Below are 26,477 nucleotides of genomic sequence, written 5' to 3' on the forward strand. Positions count from 1 at the left end.
CAAGATTCCAATTCCCCTAGAATAATGCCCGAAAATATTTTACTATCGGCGTCTAGGAGAGAAATAGGGCGATAATTGGAGGCCAGTAACCTGTCGCCCTTCTTATAAATAGGAATAACTATTCAGTCAGGAATTCTCTTTTGGGTAATGATATTATCAAAGAGGGCCTTAAGAACCTTCACCCACGTAGCTGGGTCCAATTTCAAGATCGAATTACTTAAATCGTTCGGACCAGGCGCTCTGGAGGCTGAAGATTTCTTGATTAGCAATTCTATGTCCAGAACGTTAAACTCAAAACACCAACTGGACGTTACATCAACAACCCAGCACATAAAGGCCTCAGAGTCATAAACCTTGGCAAAATGGTAAAGCCACACCCCCTCTTGAAAAAAAGAGTCTTGTTTCTGGTGCTGAGTAACCTCATTCAAACCTACCAGTGTCCAAAAATTTCGAGAATTCCTAAGAGATAGGGCAGAGAGCATTCTCTCCGCATCCTGTTGAAATACCAGATGTTTATGGGCACAAAGCCAATTCCTATAATTATTTTTTAACTTTGCTACTCCCTCCCCATATACCTTCCCACATAGGCCTGATCTCCTTAAAATAGATATCTGACGCCTCAATTCATTTTTACGAGCTATTATTTGAACATTAAAGGAATGTTTGTGCAACTTATGGGATTTCTGTGAGGAAGGCTCCACCGAAGCCTGATCAAACAAAAAATTCAAAAAAACACTAGGAGTGCAAATGTCAGACATTTTCTGAACAGATAAATGACTCGTCTTATGTCGCAGCTCGTTGTTTAGTAGTTGTCCTCCCTTGGGAAATTTTCTAATAACATTTCCAGAGTTATTAATAAAGAGCTCATGGTCATAACGAGGGGCCACTGGAACACAATCATAAGACAGAACCACCTTCAACATAGCATGGTCATCGTAGTTCCCATCCCCAACTATCAAGCTATAGCAATTTTCAAAAATATTTTTACAGACAAAGAAATAATCTATCGTGGAAAAGGAGGAACCTCTATGCCAAGAAGGGGAGTTTGGAATATCCCCCCTGTTCTTTCCATTCAGCATAAATAAATTCCATTCCTGCATAAACTCTAACCATATTTTGCCATTACTAGACTTCTATTTACAGTTGCCTGATCTAGGATCCAGTGTGGAAATACATTGGGAATTGAGATACCCGGCAATAAGAATGTCATCTGCTGGGTATCGCATAGAGCAATCAAGTAGACCCTCCGAAAGGGCAAGCAAAAACTCAGATAGTGGAAGAACACCTGGGTTCCAATACAGGTTGACCACAATCCAACTTAAACATTGATTAGAGCTTCTCGTAGACACACTCACCATGAGGCTCCCCTGAGTACTATTTGGAATGATAACGGAGGATTTTAACACCTCATTACTAGAGGCCACCAGCAGACCCCCCCATTGGTCTGCCCACCACTGGAGCCAAAGCCAACTGTTGAAACGTAGAGTATCCATCTATACCCACTAAACAAGTTAGCCAAGTTTCTTGAAAAAGAATTAAGTCTAAAGTTTTAAAAATTTCTGATCTCCTAGGCTCCTCAGAGAAATATACATAGCCTCTAGTATTCCACGATAGCACATTAACCTGAGTCGACCCTAAAGCTTCGGATGGGTCATACCCCTCTTAAGAACGACTTGCGAGATCACTTCAGGTAACATATCCCACATACTCGTTAAAGTAGTTTGGGGAACATCCTTAGTGACTGCTCCCTGAATGTGCTCTTGGTTGACTATCTGATGAGAGTAAGTGGAGACAAGTACCGGACAAGTCTGAGAAATCTTCAGGCCCCTCTGCTCCCAGGCCGCCGCCTCACCCATGATTAAATCCAGTCCTAGTCTTGACTTCAGTTCTATTGCCGCTGTGTTAGTGTCAGTCTCAAGCGGAAAACTCACTGCCTCAATATCATCTGAAGAGAAGTACTTCAAGGCTGGAATTGACTTCATTTCCATGAGAATTGCAGAACGATTTAACGGAGAGTCATTTCGTGTAGATGCAACATGTCTTGATAGAAAAACTCTCAAATCTAAATTCTGTTTATACAGTTCATCGGGCCTCTGGGCTCCTATGGGGAAATTTCCGTTCCCTATCGAAGTTCCTAAGCCAGAGGGAGCTCCAGTTCCAGCAGCTAAAAGCACAGCATCAGACCTGAAGGGTACCGATCTATCAGATGGGCACTTCATTACATCGGCAATATTTGCTTGCAGGTTTTCTGTACCAGAAGTCGCACCCTTGGTTCCAGGACCTAAAGCCACCCTCGCCGATTTTTTCAGAAAAATAGGAGCAATTTTAACCAGAGGATTAGACAACAACCTTTTCTGTTTAGTCATTAAAAAGATCGGTGCAATTTTCTTTGGTTGCTCCACAGAGTCAGTTTGACTTCCCACAGTAGATTTACCTCCAGGGATTATCATTTCAGTCATGTGATACACTTTTTGGGCTTTCGATTTACAGGTTTTCTTCCCCTTTTTAGAGCTAGAACTCATGGCCAACTCCTTTTGAGATTTTTCAAGGTTCTTTGAACCGTCTTTTAATTTTCGCAGATGTTGATTAGTTTCAGAGGTAATCTGCTTTTTCTTCCCTTTACCCTGCTTGGTTGGAGGGGTGATGACTTCATCGGCTATTAGCACCCTATTTTTTCTTTTCTTTTTAGACTTCCCATTTAGTTTCTTGCTCTGAGGAGCTGCCAGATCTGAGTCCGAGGAAGAGATATCAATTGGAGAAACCTCATCCAGGCCCACAAATTGAGGGTTAGTGTCAGCCATCGCAGCCAATCTCATGAACTCCCCAAAACACAGATATCGAGAGGGGGGCATCATCAGAAGTGGCCTCAGGTTGAGTGGGGACAAAAGGACCCTGAGGGCCTTCCTGTGTCTGGTTATCACAACGTTCAGTTTTTTCTAGTAGGATCACAGATACCTTTTTTAGATCCCCACATAATTCGGTCAAATAAGCCATTTTATATGATTGGTCCTTTACTTCTTTATGAAGCTCAGTCAAAAACCCTCCCAGTGAGTCATTAATTGCTGATTTTAAGGCCACCATAGCAATTTCATTTAATTCCAAGTCCTTAGTAATCTCTAGTAGTATACCCGTATGCTGGTAGACCTCAGTTTTCAGATTTTCAAAGACCTTAACCAAAGAGGATAGAACAAAATTTAGGGCCGTTATAGTCGGTGGCACGAGTACCTCAGAAGAGTTCTGAGCATGATCAACAGGCCTCTCTTGTTCAGAGAATATAATTGGTTGGTCCTGAGGGAATCTCCGGCGACCTTTCTTCAACCGGTCTCAGAGTCATTCCCACGTCGGAAGTCAAAACTACTGCGTCCAGCTCCAGCATATCATCATCTCTAGGCTCGTTAAGATCCTCACAACGATGAGTCAAAAGAGTCTCCAATTGTGCTGAGCCCATCCCTGGGGCTAAAAAAGGAGGCATAATATTAGTCAGAGATGGCTCACTTGTAGAGACTAGATGGTTTGCTATCACATTCTTAGTCGAAGTCCTCAGCGTAAAATCAAGATCACCTTGGAAAAGCGCACGGGTGGCTTGATTTAAAGGCGTTGACTGGCCCTCTATCGGCCTCATCTGCGATAGGGAATCCTGAAAACCCGAGCCTGCTGGTGACTGATCATCTGCGGGATAGACACTAGGTGGAGGAAGAAAAATACCACCACCTGATTTATAGGGTTTAAAGAAGGATGCCCTTGTTCTTTCCTTCTCTTTACGGGATGGCTTCTTTCCCATATCCACCGGAGTAGATTGTAGTGGTCTCTGGGCTTCCGAAGGTAAAGCCGTACTACGGAGATCATACATATCCCCCTTTTATGCTAGATTGTTTAATTTTAGGCTAGATTTTAGCCAGAAGTCACACTTCTTTAAAATTGGGTCAAAGGGAAAAGAATGCCCGCAGTCCCCACGTCAGAGAGACAGAATAGAAGGCACACAAAGCAAAGTGCCGCCAGCAATATGCAATTTACTATCACAAGCCTAAATTCCCAAAAAAAAAAATAAAGCTAGCTTAGAGTAGCAAAGCCCCAAGAGAGCAGAAAATGCAGCAGAGCAGGTGACGGCCAGCAGACTCAGTCCCTGCCCGCTGCCCCCCCGTTCCCACTCCTCACCTTGTCACTTGTTAGGGCCACGGAGGCTAGAGTGGGGCAAACCACTCTGCACTCTGTACTCTTTTGCTGTTAACAGTCCGCTGCTCCCAGAATCCCCGCAGCACGCTACACGATCCACACTCCGCTCCGCAACGCACTCCGGGCTCTGTGTGCGCCGCTTAGGAGGTTTTGGTGGAATTTTGACAGGACTTGTCAAAAAGGCACCCGGCTATCGGCTCGGCACGGCAGCAGAACACAGCCGACAACACGACTGACTCCGACTCCAACAATGCAGGAGTCGCCGGAGAGGAAAGGACCTGAGGGCGAATGGAATGGGCACGCCAGCATGCAACAAACCGTCAAGCCGCACTGAATGAGAGAACGAATCAGCCGCTTCCGACAGTTCCAGTACACCCGGGCCCACCCGGATGGGAGGCCCGGGGACGTAAGCTGGGAGGTGGGGGATTTGTGTGAAGTCCCGTGGGGCAGCGCCTGTTTGGCGCTGCCCCACTTAGCATGCACATGGTGGGGTCGGGCTGCTGGGTCCCGTAACAATGGGAACCCAGACAGCGCGTCTCCACGACAGGAGGGTGAGGTGAGAGGGGCAGGTGACAACCGGTAGTCACTGCCCCTTGTCACCTTGCCCTCCATACTTCAAAGGCCCCCCTTCCCAGCCTGCGGATGCTGGGCGGGGGCCTTTTGAAGTTCAAAGAAGGGGCCGCCTTGCCCCAGGCCGAATTTTGCCTTTATCTGGCTGGGGCAAGGTGGCCCTTCTCATTCTTCCTCCCCGTCAGCCACGAACAGCAGCAGGACGGCTGCAGGTCTACACAGCAGTGAGCAGCTACAGACGGAGATCGAGCACATCACAAGAAGTGAGCAGAACCCCAGCAGCAGAGCCTCCGTAGCACCGCAAGCAGAGCGTCAGCCTCGGGCATACAAGGACTTCGGTTCAAGCCCCAGGGAGAGTGCAAGAAATTATTTTTGGCCAAACAATTTTAAATTTCTCTCCGGCTCTGGGAGGACACTGGAATCAAGTAAGGCACGCTCCGAAGTGCTCGAGGAGGTCTGCACGGCGGTGAACGGCCGCACACGGAGCGAGCAGAGCCCAAAGAAGACGGGTCCTCGAGCACAACACAAGGAGTGAGCAGGCCTGCAGCAGCAGAGTCTCCATAGCACGGCAAGGAGAGCATCAGTCTCAGGAGTACAAGGACATTGGTTCAAGCCCCGGAGAGGGTGCTAGAATTTATATTTTGCCAAACAATTTTTAAATTTCTCTCCGGCTCTGGGAGGACACTGGAATCAAGTAAGGCACGCTCCGAAGTGCTCGAGGAGGTCTGCACGGCGGTGAACGGCCGCACACGGAGCGAGCAGAGCCCAAAGAAGACGGGTCCTCGAGCACAACACAAGGAGTGAGCAGGCCTGCAGCAGCAGAGTCTCCATAGCACGGCAAGGAGAGCATCAGTCTCAGGCGTACAAGGACATTGGTTCAAGCCCCGGAGAGGGTGCTAGAATTTATATTTTGCCAAACAATTTGTAAATTTCTCTCCGGCTCTGGGAGGACACTGGAATCAAGTAAGGCAGGCTCCGAAGTGCTCGAGGAGGTCTGCACGGCAGTGAACGGCCGCACACGGAGCGAGCAGAGCCCAAAGAAGGCGGGTCCTCGAGCACAACACAAGGAGTGAGCAGGCCTGCAGCAGCAGAGTCTCCATAGCACTGCAAAGGGAGCGTCAGTTTCAAGCTTACAAGGACATTGGTTCGAGCCCCAGAGAGGGCACAGAAATTATACTTGGGCTAAACAATTTTTTAATTTCTCGCTGCAGAGGACAGAGGTCAGCTGGAATTCCCAGACGCACATATCGACAGACCTGCACTAGAAGGAGACTGAGTGAGAGCCACAGCATTTTACCTCGCCTGGGAACTACAATAAGGGGGAAGAGGACCCTGACCCACACAGCAAGTTGGGAAACACTAGGACAACCCATTACGAACCAGCACACAGAGACCCAAACAGGCAAGAGATGGCCAACGCCTTATCCCTGAAAGACACATTACTCCTGGAATGGGCCAAAGCAGCGGAAGCCGTTCATGGCATGGATGTGGTGCAGGAAAGAATGGCAGAGCTCGCATCCACCAGTCTCAATGAAGATGACGCAGACGCCTTGGAAGAGGAGGTCGACGGCGAGGAGGAGCCGGCAGAAAGGGAGCAGCCAGCTAGGAAGAAGCAGCGCCTTGATGTCCGCAGCATGCCCGCCTCTTCAGACACCCACCCAGGCACCAAAAGAAAAGCAAAATCAGGTACTGTGAAAAGCAATGATTTGGGGCCTATGCTTGAACAATTTTTAAAATGGCATAAGGGTGCGGGTGCTGGGAAAAAGAGGAGGCACAGTGATGACTCGAGCAGCTCCAGCAGCGAGAGTGACAGCACAGACAAAGAGTCGGAATCGGGGGGCGAGGAGGACCAGGGCCACCTTAAAGCATGGGTTGGGCCTAGCCAAGATGTACCGTCTCCAACCCCTCATATGACTAAATATGGGAGGCGCACTGCCGGCAAAAGTGTAAATAGAAGCCTAAAGAAGACCATTGCATGGCACATTGAGCGGAAAATTAAGAGAAAGATATGGAAAAAGCAATTTATTGACATTTTCTGCCTATTGGAATATGAAGATTTAGGTTTTGGCATTTCAAAAAGGGATAAGAAAGAGGAAGAAAAAGAGAGAGCAAAGAGGCCCACACTGGAGAAGAATATTCAGAACTGGGAGGCCTCTTTCCAAATACTTTCCACAATAATTCTAGAAAAATTCCCTGAAGAGGGCACAGCACTGATTGCCTACCACCACAGAATTTTGGAGATTCACAATACCTTTGGGGGGGAGTCTTGGCTGCACTATGATAGAGAGTTTAGGAAGGAGATGCAGAGATTCCCTGACCTGGGCTGGGAGGAGGAAGACCCTAAATTGTATCTTTTTCATGTCCTAAAAGAAAACTCAGCTAAGAGCGCCCAAAGCAGCAAGGATTATGAGCATCAGTATAATAGAAGGGGTAGAAACAGGCAACATAACCAGCGCAGGGCTCAACAGGACAGTATAAATACTAACAAAAACAAACCTCCCTTTCGAAGAACGCCCCCAGGGGGGCAAAAAACAGGGCATAATCAGAGGCAATCTGGCAATCGCAGCAACGGGGGGGCCAAAGGAAGCACTCCGGGGTCCTGCTGGTACTTCAACAGAGGGTCATGTAACAAGGGCACAGAGTGCAGATACAAGCACCAATGCAGCACATGCAGTGGTGGCCACAGCAGCAACAATTGCACAAAAGCCTCTCCTTCCAGGCCCAGCCCAAAAGTCACTGATGGCAAAAACATGCACTAGCTATAGATTAGGCGCCTCACCAATAAAAATCGACCAATTGCAAAAAATGTTAGATAACTACCCTGACCAAGCAGCTAGAGCATCCCTGGCTCAGGGTTTCAGAGATGGCTTCCGGATCCCATTCAAGGGCCGGGGATCTCCCACCATACCCAAGAACCTAAAATCGGCCTCATCCCTAGCTACCATAATAAGCCAAAAAATTGATAAAGAGTTGCAACTAGGGAGGATTGAGGGCCCCTTCCAACATCCCCCCTTCACTGAGTTTTTATGCTCCCCACTGGGCATCGTGCCCAAAAAAGAGCCGGGGGAGTTCAGGATGATCCATCATTTATCACACCCACCCGGTAGCTCTTTCAATGACGGCATCCCCGCCACGGAGGCCGCTGTCTCTTACAGCTGCGTGCAAGATGCGGTCGACCTAGTAAAACTGTCAGGTAGACACGCACTCATGGCTAAAGCAGACATTAAGTCAGCCTTCAGGCTGCTGCCTGTGCACGAGAGCACCTACCAGTGGCTGTGTTTCCATTTTGACAATAAATTCTATTTTGACAAATGCCTTCCCATGGGCTGCGCCATTGCGTGTGCCTATTTTGAACAGTTCAGTTCTTTCCTACAGTGGGCGTTCCAACAGGCCATGCCCAGAGCCAGAACAGTACACTATTTGGATGATTTCTTTTTCACCGGCCCAGCTGGGTCCCTCCTATGCAGCTCATCCCTAAAAACATTCAGCGAAACCATGCAGGTGTTAGGGGTTCCGCTGGCACCCGAAAAAACTGTAGGACCCACCACCACCCTGTCATTTCTAGGAATAGAGATTGACTCTTCCATGGGCGAGTGCCGCCTGCCCAGGGACAAAATAGAGGACCTTCTTCAGACAATAAGGCAGATAGCAGGCAGGGACAAGGCTACGCTGCGTGAAATACAGTCCCTTGCTGGGAAGCTGAACTTTGCCACCAGAATCATGCCCCAAGGCCGGGTTTTTCACAGGAGCCTGGAACTAAAAATGAGGGGGGTTACAAAGCCACACCACCACATCAGACTGGGCAAGGAAATAACACAAGACCTGGTCATGTGGGAAGCATTTCTTAACAACTTCAATGGCCAAGTGATATGGCGCAAACCCATGAATGGGGCAGACAAAAGGTCCCTGTTCACGGATGCGGCTGGCAGCAGAGGCTTTGGGGTATGCTTTGGTAACAAGTGGTGCGCCGGCCACTGGCCGCCCTGCTGGCAGCAGAGGGGCTGGACCAGGAACATCACATTGCTAGAGATATTCCCCATATGGCTGGCACTCTACCTATGGGGGGACCTGTTGGCCAACACAGAGCTGGTCACATGGTCAGACAACATGGCGGTTGTACACATTTTAAACAAGGGTGCTGCCTCCTGCCCTCTGGTGCTAAAAGTGTTGAGAGAAATGACGAAAGTCACCCTGAAAAATAACATCGTTATAATTGGACGGCACATTGCAGGCAAAGATAATAAGGCCGCTGACGCTCTGTCCCGTTTTCAGTTCTCCACTTTCAAGGCACTAAACCCACAGGCAGAAGCCAAGAGGACAGCGGTTCCGGAAGAGGTTTGGGCCATCATGGACACACCCAAGGCACCACCCGCCAGCCAGCCGGTAACAGCTCTTCCCTGAGATGCCCGCCCCCAGCTCTACCCTCACCCCCGGGCCTGGACAAAAGGGGTTGCCTTTCCCGGCACCACACTCCTACAGGTGAGCCTAAAGGCGTTTTAGGGGAACTGGCCAAAAAGGCGCTGGCACAGAAAACTGCCAAAATGTACAATAAGTGCTTGACTGATTTTGGAAGGATCACAAAAGTCACCAACATCAGGGATATACAGGAGTGCCATGTCAATGACTTCATGGAATGGGCTTTCAAACAAAGCAAAAAGAAGGCATGGGCTTCATCCCATCTGGCAGCAGTGTCATACTACACTAGATTAGCGGGGGCACCCGACCCCACACACGGCGCACTAACCAGATATGCTCTCAAGGGTTGGTCCAAAATGGAAGGGGTCAAGACAGACACCAGGCGCCCCCTCAATTTTGCTAAACTAAAAATTCTGCTAGACACCCTCCCTGCAGTATGCAACAATGCCTATGAGACCTCACTATTTAGAGCCGCCTTCACACTAAACTACTTTGGGGCGTTCAGGATCAGCGAGATAGCCTCCAAAAACACAGGATCAGAGGAAGGGCTGGATATAGGCGACATCCACATGGGGAAGGATTCCATGGCTGTGAAACTGTGCAGGTCCAAAACTAACCAGTTAGGAAAAGGGAGGATCATCAACCTGTACTGCATTGAGGAAACAGAATATTGCCCCATTTGCACCACCAAGGCATTCATGAGCAAGCGCACCAGTCGGGGGGGGCAATTATTCACACACAAAAATGGGTCTGCCCTCAGTAGATTCCAGTTGAGGTCTGTCCTCAAGAAGACTATAATAGCTATAGGATGGAATCCTACTGAATTTGGATCCCACTCCTTCAGGATAGGAGCAGCCACCTCAGCCTGGATGGGGGGGATGCAAGAGAAAGCCATAAAAGGGATTGGGGGTTGGAGATCGGGGGCTTACAAAAGATACATCAGGAAAGACTTGATCTAATAGTATCCTCCATCTCCCCCCCCCCCCCCCCTCTCTATTTTCCCCATAACACAGGCTACCCCCCATCCCAGACGGCTTGGATTGTGGGTCACTCTTTCATTACCAGGGCCAGCAGATGGCTGGAGGAAACCCAGGACGGCATGCATTTCCAAGACACCATCACCTACTGGTGGGGTAAGCCGGGCATGCGCTGGGGAGACCTACACGACAAACTCGCCGGCCTACTGGGGGCCTGCTCACCTCCTCCCGATTTTCTCATCATCCACCTCGGGGGCAATGACTTGCCTCAGCTGGGCAGGAAGCTTCTCCTGGCCGAAATCTGCACCTCCCTCAGATCCCTGGCACACATGCTAAGACTTCGAACAGAAGTGATGATGTCAGAAATCATCCCTCGCCAACATTGGCATGGGGCGGAGTGCAACAAAGCCATGGAGATTTCTAGGCGCAAACTGAACAAAGCTGTGGCCAATTTCTGCCTTTTCTCAGGCCTCAAATTTATTAAGCATGGGATCTCGGTACACAACCAGGCCATGTTCTGCAGTGACGGGGTTCACCTGTCCATTGAAGGCATGGACATCTTCACCAGGAATATTTTCTGGACCCTTGCAGCCAGAGGCTGTACTTAATCTATAATCCCTTATTTTGGGGGGACCTGGGAGACGCCGGTCAGCATCCCCTCAGGGTGGCGGCGGGGAACAGCCTCGAGCGGCCCCTAATTGGGATTAGGGCCCCCTGCTCACCTGTTCCCTCTGTCCCCAAAATATTTTTATTGTTATTCCTTATGTGATGTTATGGCTGGTTTTTCTTTCGCACCATGGCTGGTACAAAAATAAAGCTTGTGGCCAAAGTTTTTTCCACCTCACATCCTGGTCGTCAGTCTCCTCACTCTTGCAACTGTCATTTCTGTATTGCCTGTCTTGTCACACTTGTCATCCATCCATGTCACTCGCATGCCACTCCCCAACACAAAAACACTTCCAGGCTTATACACCCGGGCCCACCCGGATGGGAGGCCCGGGGACGTAAGCTGGGAGGTGGGGGATTTGTGTGAAGTCCCGTGGGGCAGCGCCTGTTTGGCGCTGCCCCACTTAGCATGCACATGGTGGGGTCGGGCTGCTGGGTCCCGTAACAATGGGAACCCAGACAGCGCGTCTCCACGACAGGAGGGTGAGGTGAGAGGGGCAGGTGACAACCGGTAGTCACTGCCCCTTGTCACCTTGCCCTCCATACTTCAAAGGCCCCCCTTCCCAGCCTGCGGATGCTGGGCGGGGGCCTTTTGAAGTTCAAAGAAGGGGCCGCCTTGCCCCAGGCCGAATTTTGCCTTTATCTGGCTGGGGCAAGGTGGCCCTTCTCATTCTTCCTCCCCGTCAGCCACGAACAGCAGCAGGACGGCTGCAGGTCTAAAAAACCATCCCTCCCACCCTGCAAAAACTGTAGGGAAAGGAATATCGAGGGCCAGATAGAAGATGGAACACAATCATATTATTAGGGTAGGCTAAAACGCCTCACTTTATAAATTAAACATAAACATTCAACTCCAAGAAGGGCCTCCTTCTAAAATACCGGGGGGTCTTGTATCTATTAGTTAATATTCTAGGAAAAGACAGTTATAGAAGACCCAGGCGCTCAGATCCACCAGAGAACATCAATACAGGTGGGAGCGCTAAGGGTTTTACAAAACTGAAAAGGAGAGAGGAACCTGAGCATAAGCTTGTACTAGTATGCCTCAAGTATCCACCCCCATGCTTGCAGAAGGGGGGGTCTCACCACAAGTGGATCAGGAGCAGGGTAAGTACCTAGTAAGGCTCCGGAACCCACCCCCCTCACATTTTTCTATGTAGGATAAGCACACTGGGGTACGCAAGTGGATCGTGGGCAGGGGAAATTCCCAGCTATGCCCTTAGAACCCACCCCAGTGGCGGAATAGTATAACACAAGCACGGAAGGGGTTTTCACACAGGTGGTTTGAGAGCAGAAAAAATTCTAGTAAGGCTCTCTTTTTGAACCCCCCCCCCCTTTTTTCCAGCTCGCCGAGGGGGTCTCATAACGTAAGTGGATCGGGAGCAGGGGAAGAAACCTAGTAAGGCTCTTTGAACCCACCCCGGCTGTAAAAACAAGCAGCTTTAAGCGCTGAAGGGGTTTCACAAGGCAAGTGGATCGGGAGCGGGGTAAAAACCCAGTAAGGCTCTTGGAACCCACCCCGGCTGTAAAAACAAGCAGCTTAATGCGCGGAAGGGGTCCCGTGGCACAAGGGGATCAGGAGCAGGGAAGACCCTAGTAAGGCTCCAAGAACCCACCCCTGATGAAACAACTAGCCCGCAAACGGAGCGTGGGGGCTTCAAAAACTCAAGTGGATCATGTGTGTAATAAATGCCAAATTCATCTCCGAAGAGTGGACCAAGAGGCTAAAACGCCTCCATCCATGGAAAAGTACAGAACACACAACCCAAAAATAAAAATGGCTCTAAGAACACATCCCGCGGATGATCAAGTGAAAGGCTTCACAACGCGGGGTTCCTGTTCTATCTAGAAATACGGATCAAGAGCCATAACTTCAGCGGAAATCACCCTGTGAGCGAGAGAGGGTGCAAGTGCTAAACCCGGTCGGGTTGGACATCAATAAAGGCACACAAGCGCACACCTCCCCACCTCACAGGGAAAGGACAAGAGAAAGCAGGAGGAACCTGCTCCAAAGACAAACAATTACGAACATGTCACAGCTCACACGCTGTGGCCAAACAATTGTCACAAGCATTCATATGAATGGCGGCGGGGAACAGCCTCGAGCGGCCCCTAATTGGGATTAGGGCCCCCTGCTCACCTGTTCCCTCTGTCCCCAAAATATTTTTATTGTTATTCCTTATGTGATGTTATGGCTGGTTTTTCTTTCGCACCATGGCTGGTACAAAAATAAAGCTTGTGGCCAAAGTTTTTTCCACCTCACATCCTGGTCGTCAGTCTCCTCACTCTTGCAACTGTCATTTCTGTATTGCCTGTCTTGTCACACTTGTCATCCATCCATGTCACTCGCATGCCACTCCCCAACACAAAAACACTTCCAGGCTTAGGGTTTCATGAGCGCTGTTTTGAGCTGAGGAGTTCCCTGCTTCGTGCAGGTGCTACGGAGGGAGAGGAAGACAGGTGAAATCCTACATGGGTGGGAGGGAATGGTTCTTCCAGGGAGACAGCTGGATTAGTGGCCTTGCTGTGCTTCCTACCAATATTCCAGGAACCACATCTGTATTCCACGACAGTCATAGCTATTTATAAAGCCAGGTCTATTAGGGTTGCTTTTGTTGTGGTCTTTGCGAATGTCTATTTCGGGCCTATCCCTGGATTGCCATCGCTGGCCCCTGGAGGCAGAGCCAGGCCTGGCGCTAGGCTTGTGCAGCATGTACAGCTGTACTTGGCCACGCGCTGATGGGGCCCGCTCAGAGGGTGTAGCTGACTCCCTCTTTTTTTGCAGGCTGCAGCATGACACATATGCTCAGAGTAGCTAAACTTGCTGCAGTCCACTCTGTGCACACGGGTGGCCCACGCTTTCGCATGGGAAGCTTGCCGGTGTTGTGAAATATCTTTTTTAAATGCGGCTGTTCTACTTTGAGGATGAGATCCCTTTTTGATTGTCCTGTGAGGCAATGTGTCACATCTCAACCTGCTGCTGCGACTCTTGAGAGACAAATACCGCCCTCCCAGCGGCCCAATAGGCACTGCTGGCCTTGTAAGCACTGCTGAACACTTTTTCTTAAAGCAGAGCATTTAAAGCGGGTGATGGCCTATTCAAGAGACCATTGCTTTGGACAACACGTTCTTAGCGTGTGAAGAAGTGCAAAGGGGCATTTTTGTTTTGAAAGCACATGCAAAGCATCAGTTAGCTACCTAAAATCTGTGCCTCCCTCCAGCACATGTTCTTTTCTGAGTTTTTTTTTTTAATCGGAGTCCAGACTCCCAAAAGCGCAGAATGCTTTAAGAACACCAAATCTCTACTAAATCTTGTTAAGGGGACTTCTAGGCAGGCAGAGCCGTGCTAGGAGTCTGTGGACACCCAGCTCACGGAAGGCCCAAACTCCTTCCTTTGTCCCAAAGAAGTTGATGTCAACACAAGTAGCAAAAGGTTACTGCAAAACACACAGGGGTCATATGCATGGAAGGTGGTCCAGGCACATCTCGCCGCATTTTGGCTCACAGGCCAGTTTTCATGACATGTGACGTCACATTCTGCTTCACTCGGTAGGCTCCCTTCCCAAAACCTAACGCCACTCAGGATAGCCCACTGAGTGGTAGTTCCAGTATAGGAACCTATAGAGAGATAATATTAGTGGATGCGGCTGTGTCAGGTGGTGTACTTGGATCGTCCCCCAAAATTGTTACTCCAAAAATGTTACATTGGGTAAGCCCTGTGATTGGTCAGTGGCCCCCGCCATCTGCCCCTAGACCCAAGGGTCCTGATTGGTCAGTCCACGGCCTCCAAGCCTGGGACAAACTCTGTTCCCAGCCTGCGAGACACCTGTTGGTAACGTGTATATTATGTGTCAGCGAGGCGCAACTATGTGTTAGCATTATACAATAGTCTGTAGAAGACTAATGCCATGAGAGCGTTCCATTCCCATCGTACGAGGTAGCCGGAGAGTTGCCAGTTTGTTTCAAACCGCTGTCTAGTCGTGGGATGGCTGCTCTTTCCCGGCCTCCGAGCCTTGGCCCAGTATCAGCTTCGGTCGAGTCATGTGGTTGGAGAGGGCTCAATTGCTCTGGATTAGTCTGTATTTTTCAGGGAATATTCTCTGCTGCGGCCGGTGTCACCTTAGTTCTGTGTGTGGAATGTCGTTCGCAACATTGTGGCCTTGGCTGCCATTGCTCCTGCCCTGGCTGTTCTGCTCGCACAGCATCTTGGGGCTTTGAGATTTTTCTGAGGCAGTCATGGCCTACTGTATTTTTCCTAAGGCCTGCTCATACTTCTATTATGTATTCTCCATAGGTTAGTGGGCATAATGGCCGGTCAGGTCCCTTGAGGGCTCCTGTCCTTCCATAGGGTTAGTCGCATCTTAAGCATTTGCAAGCATGTATACTAGTTCTTCTGGCTTCTTGCGTTTCTGAGTTGCTGGAACAAGCCTAATGACAAATTAATAAACATGCCGACAGTATGTATATGTCACTGTCCTCTAACTTATAGGGCTGTATGCATGTGTTCTTCATGTAGATTGGGTGTGTGAGTGTCCTGAATGTGCGGATTTCACGTGTTTTTCCTGTCTAACGTAACTGTGTCATCGCTAATGACTTGAGGCATGGCTTCTTGGTGCTTTTAGTCGATTCTGTCCATGTAACCGTCTCCAGCTCTGTCTCGCCTCTGCTTGTCCTCTCTAGATAGGGTTTGTATTACTGCAGGGTTGTAGCAGGGTACCTTTTGTAGTAGGTATCCATGGTGGGGGCAGTGGGAACCGGTGTAAACTTGTGAGATCGGCGGCCATGTTGTCGCTGGTGTTTCTTCCGGTTGAGGGGTCTTTCAGGACGGAATGCAGTTTTAGATTTTCCCTCTTCAATAGGGAATGCCATGTAGTTTTCGTTGTTAGCACCTGCATTCATAAGCATGCATGTTTACGCGATTGAACTCTTGATGTGGGGGTTAGTACTTGCATGTCAGGGGAGTGATTGGAAGGGTAGGGGGGGCATGAGGCAGCTCATTCTCACAGCAGTCCTTAAGTGTGTGGTTTCATATGTGAAGAAGAGTTAACTGCTTGTAACTTTGAACCTTCACCAGAATATAATACAATACAAATAGACTGTGAGAGCACCCCAACTACCCCTGCACATGTTGGGGTGATAATCGGCTCCAACCAACAGTGCAGGCCTGTCCGCCTTGCAACCCTTCGGTTTAGCATGCTGTTGGCAATGTGGGCAACCCAGGTAGCCATTCACACACCAATCCCATGATCCCCGACTGGGGAAAACGAGTGGAAGTTACTAGCAGCCCCGTTTCCATTATTGAAACTGGACAGTAGGTGATAGATATATATATATATATATATATATATATATATATATATATATATATATATATATATATATATATATATATATATATACACACACACACACACACACACACATATATGCATTGTTTTGCTGCTGCATACATACGTATCCTGTGATGTCCCTTCATGTGATGTCACTTCGGGCCCGCACTTAATGTGCCGCTACAAATCCTAGAGCCGGCCCTGACAGAGCTATGCCCATAGAAAAGTCAAATTAGATTTTAGCACCCTCCGTTTCCCTTGCTGCAGTTCTCTATTGAGCCACTTGGTGGCGCCCCTTGCTCGTACATTTCTGAGACTTGGCTCCAAACCGTTCTTGTGGTTTCTCTGCGGTGTTTGACAGCGCTCGTTCCGCGGAAAATAAGGCGGCCTTCTTACTTGCATACTACAGAAATGTAAGCAGAGGCAGCACATGTATCATTTGCTACCGCAGTTAGATTGGGACGGAAGTGTGGCGCTTTATTGTGTACCCTCATGTCTTGTTTTGTACGAGGCCCCCGTGCATTAAGTCTTCTGTTGTACTGGTTCCCTTGCATTATTTCAGCTACCATTTTCGCGTCAGTTATTGTTGTATATGGGTACAGCCCGTATCGGCGCGGCCGATTTGGCGCCGACGTTTGCCCGCACGACCCGTTTTGGCGCCGGCATGTTCGGGCGCGATAATGTCATTGTTTTAATAAAATAAAGAATTGGTCCGTGGCCTCGAAACTCAGTCCTGCGGGAATGCGAGACCGAAGACTTAGCCACAAGCAGTGGCGTCGCTTTGTGCACCCCCTACCTAATGCGGGCAGTGACCGTGTTCTCTGTTCGTGGTGGTGTTTGTGACACTCACTAAGACAAATGTCTGCAGCTGAGACGGCAAATGCTCGACTTTTGTCTCAAAGCTAGCAGTGATCTTGGTATGCATTCTGGCATTGGTCTGAACATGGGCACGAGCCACTTCTCGGGTGTTCCCGCCCGGCTTCCGCACAGCGAACTTCCATAGTGTGCAGAGCAGCTTTCAGCCCCCCTGTGGGTAGTTGGTGTGCACAAAAGTCCGTCTACAGGAGTGCTTGTGACGTAGCACACTCCCCCCCCTTTTGTCTGTGCCCCCCCTTACTTTTGTCTTGGCCCCCTCTGTGCCCCTCCTAAATTTGATTCCTGGCGACGCCACTGACCACAAGGCCGTAGACATATTATCGTGGTCATATGCACGTGTTATATGTATATTTACCCATGTTATTGTGGATGCTTTCCTTTCCTGTAAAATGATCTGGGTTAATATATATAACTTGTGCACATGGAAACTAGGATCTATATGGCCTTGTGGTTAACACTCCGGTCTCGCAGTCCTGCTGGCCTGGGATCGAGACACCCCCAATTCTTTATTTCATTAAAATAATGACATTGTCGCTCCCAAACATGCCGGCGCCAAAAGATGCCCGCGCTGCACCGTGCGCGCCAAAACTCTGCGCCGGAATGTCCTGCCCCGTCGTATATCTCTCCCACTGCTTGCTGTGAATGGATTTTCTATTGGCTCTGTCTTTCTTTCTATACTGCCCTCTCCTCGTTGCCTCCAGTTTTCCTTCGTGGAGCGACACTGTAGTGAGAGTGGGTAGCGAGGGCACGCGGACTTCATAGCGCTCCACGTTTTGTGTCACCAGGTCGGGTGAAAACATTGCATTTTCTCTTGGGTGGTTGAGCCCCATTGGCGAATATGGGTGTCTAAGGGACTTGGCGGGTGAGTGAGTAGAACATGTCAGTTGTGAGGTGTGGGTCTTCCCTGTGGCAGGCTTTCTTTCCTCTGAGTCTGGCATGCAGTGCCACCAGCAGGCCGGACTAGGATTTGTGAGGCCTTGTGTGGCAAAAGACAAGTCAAAGCACCTCATTTGCATGTTTATTGACATCACTGGAAGGGCCAATATAGAAACTGTTACATTATAAGGAGGGGCGTCCATCTTTGATACTGCAGTGCGGCACGGGGTTGTACTCTCCGAGAACTTCAGAAGAAGAAACTAATACCTTTGTGATGTAGTAAATGGATGAAGAAATAGATCTGTATATTTATGGCTGAGGCCTTTTCGAAAGGTGAACACTCATCCATCCCCTTTGACTCACACGCTTGACATGTGTGGTACAGTAAGATAAACGTATTTGCCCAAGGTCACACACTTTAGTTAAATGGGGAAGCTGAGATTCGAGCCCAGCCTGCCATTTAAGCCCTTGACTGACACATATGTTAAGCTTTGTTTGGTAAAAATATACAGTAAAGCAATCGTAACGTTTAAATCCTCTTTGAAATACATGCAGGTCTAGGGAGTATGATTGTAGCGGCACATTCACAGCTCAGAATGGAGTTATACAAGTAACAGAGGGCAAAGTAATGTGAGACCAGTCCTGCTCTTGCTTCTGCAACTTGCATATAATTGGAGACCTTGGGCCTCATTACGGGGTAGGCGGTAAGGGCACCGGTAATCCCCTACCGCCCTACTACGAGGTCCCTTAGCGGGTCCCTTCCCTAACGCCTGGTTTTACCAGGTGTTAAGAAAAGGGACCCATTGAGGGACTTCAGAGCTAATAGCGCGCCCCTTATTAGCTCCTCCCCATTGAGCCCTATGGGGGCTGAAATGGGAATGGGGAAGGGTTCCCGGAATGAGGATTTACCGGGTCCTCCAAGGTCGGAATGACCCGGTAAGTCCCTATTCCGGGAACACAGACCCAGAATGCGGTAAGGGGTTAGCCATGGCGCTAATAGCGCTCATATCGCCATGGCTACCTACCGCCTACCGTGTAATGAGGCCCATTGTCAAGAGAATGCGAAATGCCTAAAAGAAATAAGTACAAAAGTGAACCTTTTAAAGCATGTCAAACAGACATCATGGACATAAAATACAGTTTAAAAAGGGGGGAAAGGGTCATTTTGTGATTCCATCTAAGTGCCTTGAAAGAACATGAAGATTTCTGCGGTCAACTAGTGAAGCTGTGTTGGGGTCTTTGAGGTGCAAAAGCCCCTCCACCAGCCTTTATCACCCAAACATTAATGCTCAGCTAGTAAACTAGGGCACCTGCTGCCTTTCCAAATGCGCAGACATGTCCAGGCATTTCCATGGTGCGCATGCCACATTTCAGGAGGCATTTTAGGGGCACAGTACCCTTGGGATCAGGGTTTGGTGGTGAGTGGTGCCTGGAAGGTCATCAGCGGCTGCACACGTGGCCCGTTGCTTCCGCCGAGCATGGCTGCGAAACAGTGTTGTGACCCGGAAGGAAAAAAAAGAAAAGACGCCTAAACCTTGTGGTCATGCAACCACTACATAAGGCTCGTTGGGTTAGGGGACTCTCCTTTCATGTGAGCTTCACCGGTTCCACCAGATTGGCCTCCACTAGGTAGGTGAGCGCGATGGACACACACCTCTGGCCCTCACTACCTGAACAGGAGCGGGAACAATACACACATATATTCACTGCGCTGCAAAACAACGCAGGTATGTACGTAGATGTGGTGTGTTTCCATGAGTGTCATAAATGAATCCCCTGATGGCTGCCTAGTGGGTGGCCATTCGCTGCTGTGCCTACTGTGCTACATTGGCAGCTGCTGGATCCTGGCTTGTTGCGTGCTCTGTGGTGCATGCATGCTTTTTTGCCTGTGCATACTGCAGCTGTTGTGGCATGCACATATCGGTGGCCGCCTGAGCCACCAGTCTCCATGCAGCACTTTCAGCCCCTGGTGGATGGCCATTCTGTTGCTTCTGCAGCTGCTGTACCCACCGTGCTACATTGGCAGCTGCTGTATCCTGGCTTGTTTCGTGCTCTGTGGTGCATGCAGGCTTTTTTGCATGTGCATACTGCAGCTGTTGTGGCATGCACCTCTCTAGGCCATATCGGTGGCCACCTGAGCCATCAGTCTCCATGCAGCACTTTCAGCTCCTGGTGGATGGCCATTCTGTTGCTTCTGCAGCTGCTGTGCCCACCGTGTTACATGTGGCAATTGCTACATTGGCAGCTGCTGTATTCTACCTCGTTGCATGCAGGATTTTTTGCATATGCATACTGCTGCTGTTGTGGCATGCACCTCTCTAGGCCATATCAGTGGCCGCCTGAGCCATCAGTCTCCATGCAGCACTTTCTGCCCTTGCAAGCATCCTTCTTGCTGATAGATCACTGGTCGCTTGTTTCATGGCAGCCAGTTCATGTATGATATGTGTATATTTTCCACCTTCCTTTCATCGCCCTGTCTATCCTGGTGGATAATCAATGCACTGGAGCATGGAGTGAGTACATACTCTTCTTTGGATTCTGTGCCGCCACCTATCCATCAAGTGGAGGAGAAATGGATGATTCCAGCGGTAGTTAGCTGGCTAGTGGACCTCTCCACGCCATGCAGCTCACATGTTTCCCTCTCTTCCCTGCAGCTATAACCCCTTTCTAGAACCGGAGAGAACGGGGCAAACAAGCTCTGCATCCTTCTCTCTCCCCTCTGCGCGTCCAACGTTCACTAGGTAGCATATCTTCTGTGCCGTGACTTGTGACCCTGAGCAGCCGGGTCGCTTGAGGCCCTGACTCCGTTCTATCCTGCCCTAACCCGGATGCATATCCATCTTGCTTACCCTCCCCCGCTGTACCACAAGTGCACCCTAACTTTAGGCCACTTTCTCCACCCGAGCGTCAGAACTCACTGATTCATGTTTGCAGGCTTCTCACCCCTTCTCTCGTGACCTTGTGAAAACTCACCATTCCCAGACCTACTTCCTGTATAGCTCCCATCACCACCTGCTATGTTTCACGCCCACCCCAAAACACCGTGAAAAGGGTACACAAAAAACAACTTCATTGAAATGATTCAAATTCTAAGGTAGAAAAAATCAAATAATAGAAAAACAATCTTAAAACCACACAAGTTAAAATAAAGCATATGTTATAATGTGATATTTGATTTATAGCGCGCTCATAGCCAAGTGTTTCAGAGCGCGACCAAGCAAAGGGAGGGGAACAAGGGAGAACAAAAACAACAATCTTACTAGGCCCAGTGACATAAAGAACGCGTAAGTGCATGGAAAGGGACAGATGGGAAAGTGCGTGACATAAAGAACGCGTAAGTGCCTGGAAAGGGACAGATGGGAAAGTGCGTGCCATAAAGAACGCGTAAGTTCCTGGAAAGGGACAGATGGGAAAGTGCGTGACATAAAGAACGCGTAAGTGCCTGGAAAGGGACAGATGGGAAAGTGCCTGACATAAAGAACGCGTAAGTGCCTGGAAAGGGACAGATGGGAAAGTGCGTGACATAAAGAACGCGTAAGTGCCTGGAAAGGGACAGATGGGAAAGTGCGTGACATAAAGAACGCGTAAGTGCCTGGAAAGGGACAGATGGGAAAGTGCGTGACATAAAGAACGCGTAAGTGCCTGGAAAGGGACAGATGGGAAAGTGCGTGACATAAAGAACGCGTAAGTGCATGGAAAGGGACAGATGGGAAAGTGCGTGACATAAAGAACGCGTAAGTGCCTGGAAAGGGACAGATGCGAAAGTGCGTGACATAAAGAACGCGTAAGTGCCTGGAAAGGGACAGATGGGAAAGTGCGTGACATAAAGAACGCGTAAGTGCCTGGAAAGGGACAGATGGGAAAGTGCGTGACATAAAGAACGCGTAAGTGCCTGGAAAGGGACAGATGGGAAAGTGCGTGGCGAGAACAGAATAAATAATAAGTGCAATAAAGAAATAAGGCAGTGAAAAGGGTCTCGGGAGGATAGCTCAGCGGCAATGTGCTCGCCTTGGAAGCAAGGCGACACGGAGCAACACAGGTTCGATTCCCGGGTCCGCGCTTAGAAACCTGTAGGTATTAAGCGCATTATAAATAACCCATCATATCATATCATACATGGTAGTGCAGCCAGCGAGTGACAAGTGCATGATTAGTCAGATAGGGTATATATGATAAGTGCATAAGAAGAATGGGGGGCTGTATGGGTACAGATACACATCCCAGCACAAGGGGTGGCTCGGAGGCAGTGCAGGATGGAGGCAGGGTGAGCAGGTACATGGGCCTGAAGGACAGAGGGTGGCCAGATGCACGGTGCCAGGAGAAAAAAACAGTTCAGAAGAGGGGAAAAGACAGAAGTGAAGAGAAAGGTCTTGAGGTGCTTCTGGAGATGGTTGGTTCTCCCCAAGTTTCGAGGTGGCCGGGAGGCTGTTCCAAAGGGAGGCCCCAGCTGAAGACAGAGATTGCCCCCAGTTTGTTTCTTTGAAAAACAAATGACCCAGAGGGAGTTAGAAGTAGAGGAGCGAAGGGCTCGAGAGGGGAGGTATTTGCGGAGGGATAGCTGAAGGTATTTTGGACCCAGGCACCAGAAGCCTTGTGGACAACGCAGAGGGTTTCAAATGTAATCCTTGCATCCACTGGGAGCCATTGAAGGGATGAGCTGGAGAGATACGATCCCAGGGCTTTGAGGCCAAGGACAAGTCTTGCACTCCTGTTCTGGATTAGTTGTAAAGGGTGGAGAGTGGAGTCAGGTAGATTGAGAAAGAGGCTGTTACAGTAGTCTAACCTAGAGAGAACCAGAGCTTGGGAGACAGTAAGCTTCTGAGGGAAGGAGAGGAAAGGCAGAGTACCTCTAAGGAGGTGCAGTAAGAAGTTTGACTTTTTTGAGACATCAGAGATGTGTGCGGAGAAGGAAAGTGTGGAGTTAAAGATGACCGTGAGATTCTTAGCCTCGCAGGTAGGGGTAGGAGGAGGGCCATGGGAGGCTGGCCAGAGAGTGAGGGGAAAGGAAGGTGATGGTGTGCCAATGAGGAGGATCTCAGTCTTGTTGGCATTTAGACAAAGATTGTTGGCGGCACACCAATTATGAATAGCGATTAGGCAATCGGAGATGAGGGAAGGAGACGAGGTGTCTGAGTGAAGCCTAAAAATGAGTTGTGTCGTCAGCATAGCACTGGAAGGTTGAGCAGAAAATGGAAATGCAGTAGGCGACAGTTGCCAGATATTGGTTGAAAAGCCAGGGCGAGAGGCTAGACCCCTGGGGCACACCCCAGGTAGAGAGGAAGATAGATGATAGGAAGGACCCAAGTTGTACCTGGGAGGGTCGATCAGAGAGGAACCAGGTCAGCCAGGCTAGAGCCTGATCAGTGATACCCAGGTTGTCACAGAGACGATGGAGCAGGATGGTATGGTTGACCGTGTCGAAAGCAGAGGAGAGATCAAGTAGGATGAGGAGGGAGTGTTAGAGTTGAGGTTGGAGAGCAAATCTTCACGGATGTTCAGGGGAGCAGTTTCCATGCTTCTGGCAGCTCTGAAACCAGATTGGTGGTCATAGAGAGAGCCAACCGAGTCATAATTAAGATTAAGCTGGGAGATGGCCAGCTTTTCCTGGAGCTTCCCTAAAAGGGAGTAATGGAAATTAGGCGATAGTTAACCGGACAAGAGGGATCAGCTGTGGGTTTCTTGAGGAAAGGATGCACAAGGGAGTGCTTCAGAGGGGAGGGGAAAGATCTGGAGGCAAAAGAGTGGTTACAGAGATCGGCAAAGGCCTGAGCGAGGGTATCAATGTGGTCCTTAAAGGTTTTAGAGGAACAGGGATGGAGCTGTTTTGATGAAGCTTTCATAGATCGGACTTGTATAGCAACCTCGTCAGGAGAGGAAAGGAGGAGAAAGAGGGAGGGGGGCTGGCTAAGGGAGAGTCAGCAAACTGGGATGGAGAGGGGAGAAGAGAGAGGGCTGAGGAGAGGGTGGACATGTAGTCCTGGGTTTTGGAATTAAAATGAGGCAAGGGCATTGCAGAGAGTCTGGGAGGCGAGAGGAGGGGTGGAGACTGCAGCAGGGTTGGTCAGCTCCTTGCAGATTTTAAAGAGTTTGGCCGAGTTTTTGGTTGCCGCAGAGAGGCGGGCTTGAATGTGGCCTCTCTCCTTGGAGTGGACAGCAAGACGGTATTGCCTTTGGACGGCGCAGGTGGCAGGCCAGTTTGTCAGAGGATGGGCAGGAAGCCCTCCATTTCCTCTCAGCCGCCCTACACTTGTGTTTAAGTGTAGCTAGGTCAGAGTCAAACTAGGAATTACACTTAGCTTTGGACTTCAAACGGACCCTCATGACAGGGGAAAGAACATCAAGAGTAGCAGAAATAGAGGAATAGAGCAGGGACAGGGCTATGTCAGGGTGTGAGTCAGCCAGAGGTGGGGGAGGGAGAAGGCGGCAGCGAAAGCCTCAATTGACGCACGCTTCATGGGCCGATGTCCGAGAAGGTGGGTGGCAATCTTGTGGAAGGCTTGGCTTGGGGGGAGGATATGGACAGAGGAGAGGAGGCAGTGACCACTCCAGGAGAGAGGAGTGGTGAGGGGAGTAGAGAGGGGGAGACCAGAGGAGATCAAGACATGAAGTGTGTGACCAGCAGAGTCGGGCCGGAGGGGAGGATAGAGAGATAGAGAGGGAGAGTGTATCGCAGAGGTTGCCAAAGAGTGCAGATGAGGAACAGAGAGCATCAAGATGGATGTTGAGATCGCCAAGGAGGAGGAGTTGAGTAGTTGAGGCCAGGAGGGTGCTCCCATGATTTCAAACCTCCAAAGCTCCAGTTTACTTTGCTGCTATGCTTCAAAAAGTTAATTAACAAAAGCCAACGAAGCCAGGGTCAGTGATGTTTTTGTGCTAGACGTCTTTCTACCCCACCACTCCTCCGGCGTCAGGGTTGTAAATTGATCAGAAAACGTGGCCAGCCATTTCAATCGAATATTTTTACAACCTGGACAGGACATGATAAGATGGAATAAAGTTTCACGTACGTGGGCACACAGACGACACTTGTAGTCCCGTATCTCTGGAGGCTTCCGAGCCTCCAGGACCTCCTTTCTTGGGTAGAGATTCCTCCTGGTGCGTAGTCCTGCCGCCTGAATTTACACTGAAATGTGGACATATGGGGGGGGGGGCAGCCAGCCCCTTGCTCTTACGTCCTTAAAATTATTGCCATAGATTTTCGCTTTTCCTCTGGTCTAAATTGTCTGAATCCAGTCTCGATCATACACTTCTTTTGAGTCCCGCTGGTCTCTGCTGAAGGGATTCTGCTGTCTCGCCTAGATGGAATAACATGTCAGTGCACAGTGAGCTCCATGTGATCACAAGGGTTTCAGGGGAGCGAGACAGAGCCATGGGAATGGACGCCAGTCCCCCTTCACTCCCTTGAGATGGTCTTCCAGATGGTAGTGGAATAGAGGGAGATCAGCCCCAGTTCTGGCCTTATCGGCTGCATCGGAACACAGTTCGGCAGGCATAATACCCTCCTCCAGTATATCCCCCCAGTTTGCCCCAGATTGATGCAGAGAGTGAAAACGACGTTTCAGCTCCATAGGTCAAGATTGAGGAAACCTTTAACACGGAAAACTGGATGAATGGGAAGGAGGAGAATTTAATAATGATCGCTTGAGCAGCTCAGTTCTTTGTCTTTCCCCTTAATACTACTTCTCTTTGAGTATCATTCACACTGTCATGTAAACAAAACCCCAGATAGGTTAGTGCCGATACTTCCTGAATGTTCTCTCCATTAAGAAACCATGCCTTTCTTTGTGTGGCCTCCCTTCTTCTGTGTTTTCCCGAGAGAGAGGGAATTCTGGACTTCTTGAGGTTTATCTTTAGGCCGTTCAGGAGGACATACTTTTTCCAGGCACTCGGCTGCCTTTGAGGGCCCACCTTGGTCTGATCCAGCAGCGTAGAGGAGTCTGCCTGTTTGAACAGTTTCTTCAACCCCACCACGCACTTTTGCCAAAAGGATTTTCCGTGGGAAATGGTCCGCAGGGAATCTCGAGAGATGTCCTGTCACAGGGAAACGTCTTGTCGATCTCGCAAAAGGACGCTTTGCCCCTGAGGGGCCCAGTGCCCAGCAGTGGCTTCAGGACTGGGTCTCAACGCCCAGTTGCCGCCCCCTACCCCCTCCTCCGGGGTACAGTGATTGTACACAGGAGTTGCTGGCTTCATGTGTTCGTGTGCTCTCAGGGCCCTTTGTGGAGTGTGTGTTTGTGGGGCGGTGGGGTTCTGCTCTGTATTTATTTAGTCTGTCTGGTGGAGGCCGAGAATGACACGCCGGTGACATTGGGCGGGCAAGGGATTGGTGGCAGGTGAGCCGTTTAGTCAATAGTCCTGTGTCGAGTACTATAAAAAAAAGGGGGGGGCATGACATCACCGCGAAGCCTTGATAACCAATTACTCCCGCTTATGTTTTTATAACATTGCAGAAGGCACATAAATTCCCAGCATTCAAAAATGAAATGTGGACAGTTTGTCCATGTTCGACATCCACAACATTGCAAACTTGAAATTACTTTTTTTGTCCATACAGTTAATAGAGTTGAGTAATGTTTCGTGGTTTCCTTTATAGCTA

At 49.5% G+C, this 26,477-nt stretch overlaps 2 protein-coding genes across 7 annotated transcripts in view; both read left to right on the forward strand.

Moving 5' to 3' along the window:
- Window positions 1-26,477, forward strand: part of ST7 (suppression of tumorigenicity 7) — a 596,792-nt gene that overhangs the window by 470,284 nt on the left and 100,031 nt on the right. The gene's annotated exons all lie outside the window — the stretch shown is intronic.
- LOC138513253 (uncharacterized) lies at window positions 5,666-10,980 on the forward strand. Its single transcript, XM_069627933.1, has 2 exons — window positions 5,666-6,429; window positions 9,016-10,980. Exons 1-2 carry the CDS (start codon window positions 6,153-6,155, stop codon window positions 10,116-10,118), a joined length of 1,380 nt encoding a protein of 459 aa, XP_069484034.1. The 5' UTR covers window positions 5,666-6,152; the 3' UTR covers window positions 10,119-10,980.

The sequence above is a fragment of the Ambystoma mexicanum genome, chromosome 12 (genome assembly GCF_040938575.1).
Source record: "Ambystoma mexicanum isolate Mex_15411 chromosome 12, UKY_AmexF1_1, whole genome shotgun sequence".
Taxonomy (NCBI): Eukaryota; Metazoa; Chordata; class Amphibia; order Caudata; family Ambystomatidae; genus Ambystoma; species Ambystoma mexicanum.

Coding starts and splice junctions, on each gene's coding strand:
- LOC138513253 (XM_069627933.1), top strand. CDS start 6,153: ATGGCCAACGCCTTATCCCTGAAAGACACATTACTCCTGGAATGGGCC. Junction 6,430..9,015: donor CAAAAGAAAAGCAAAATCAG/GTACTGTGAAAA, acceptor TCCCGTTTTCAG/TTCTCCACTTTCAAGGCACT.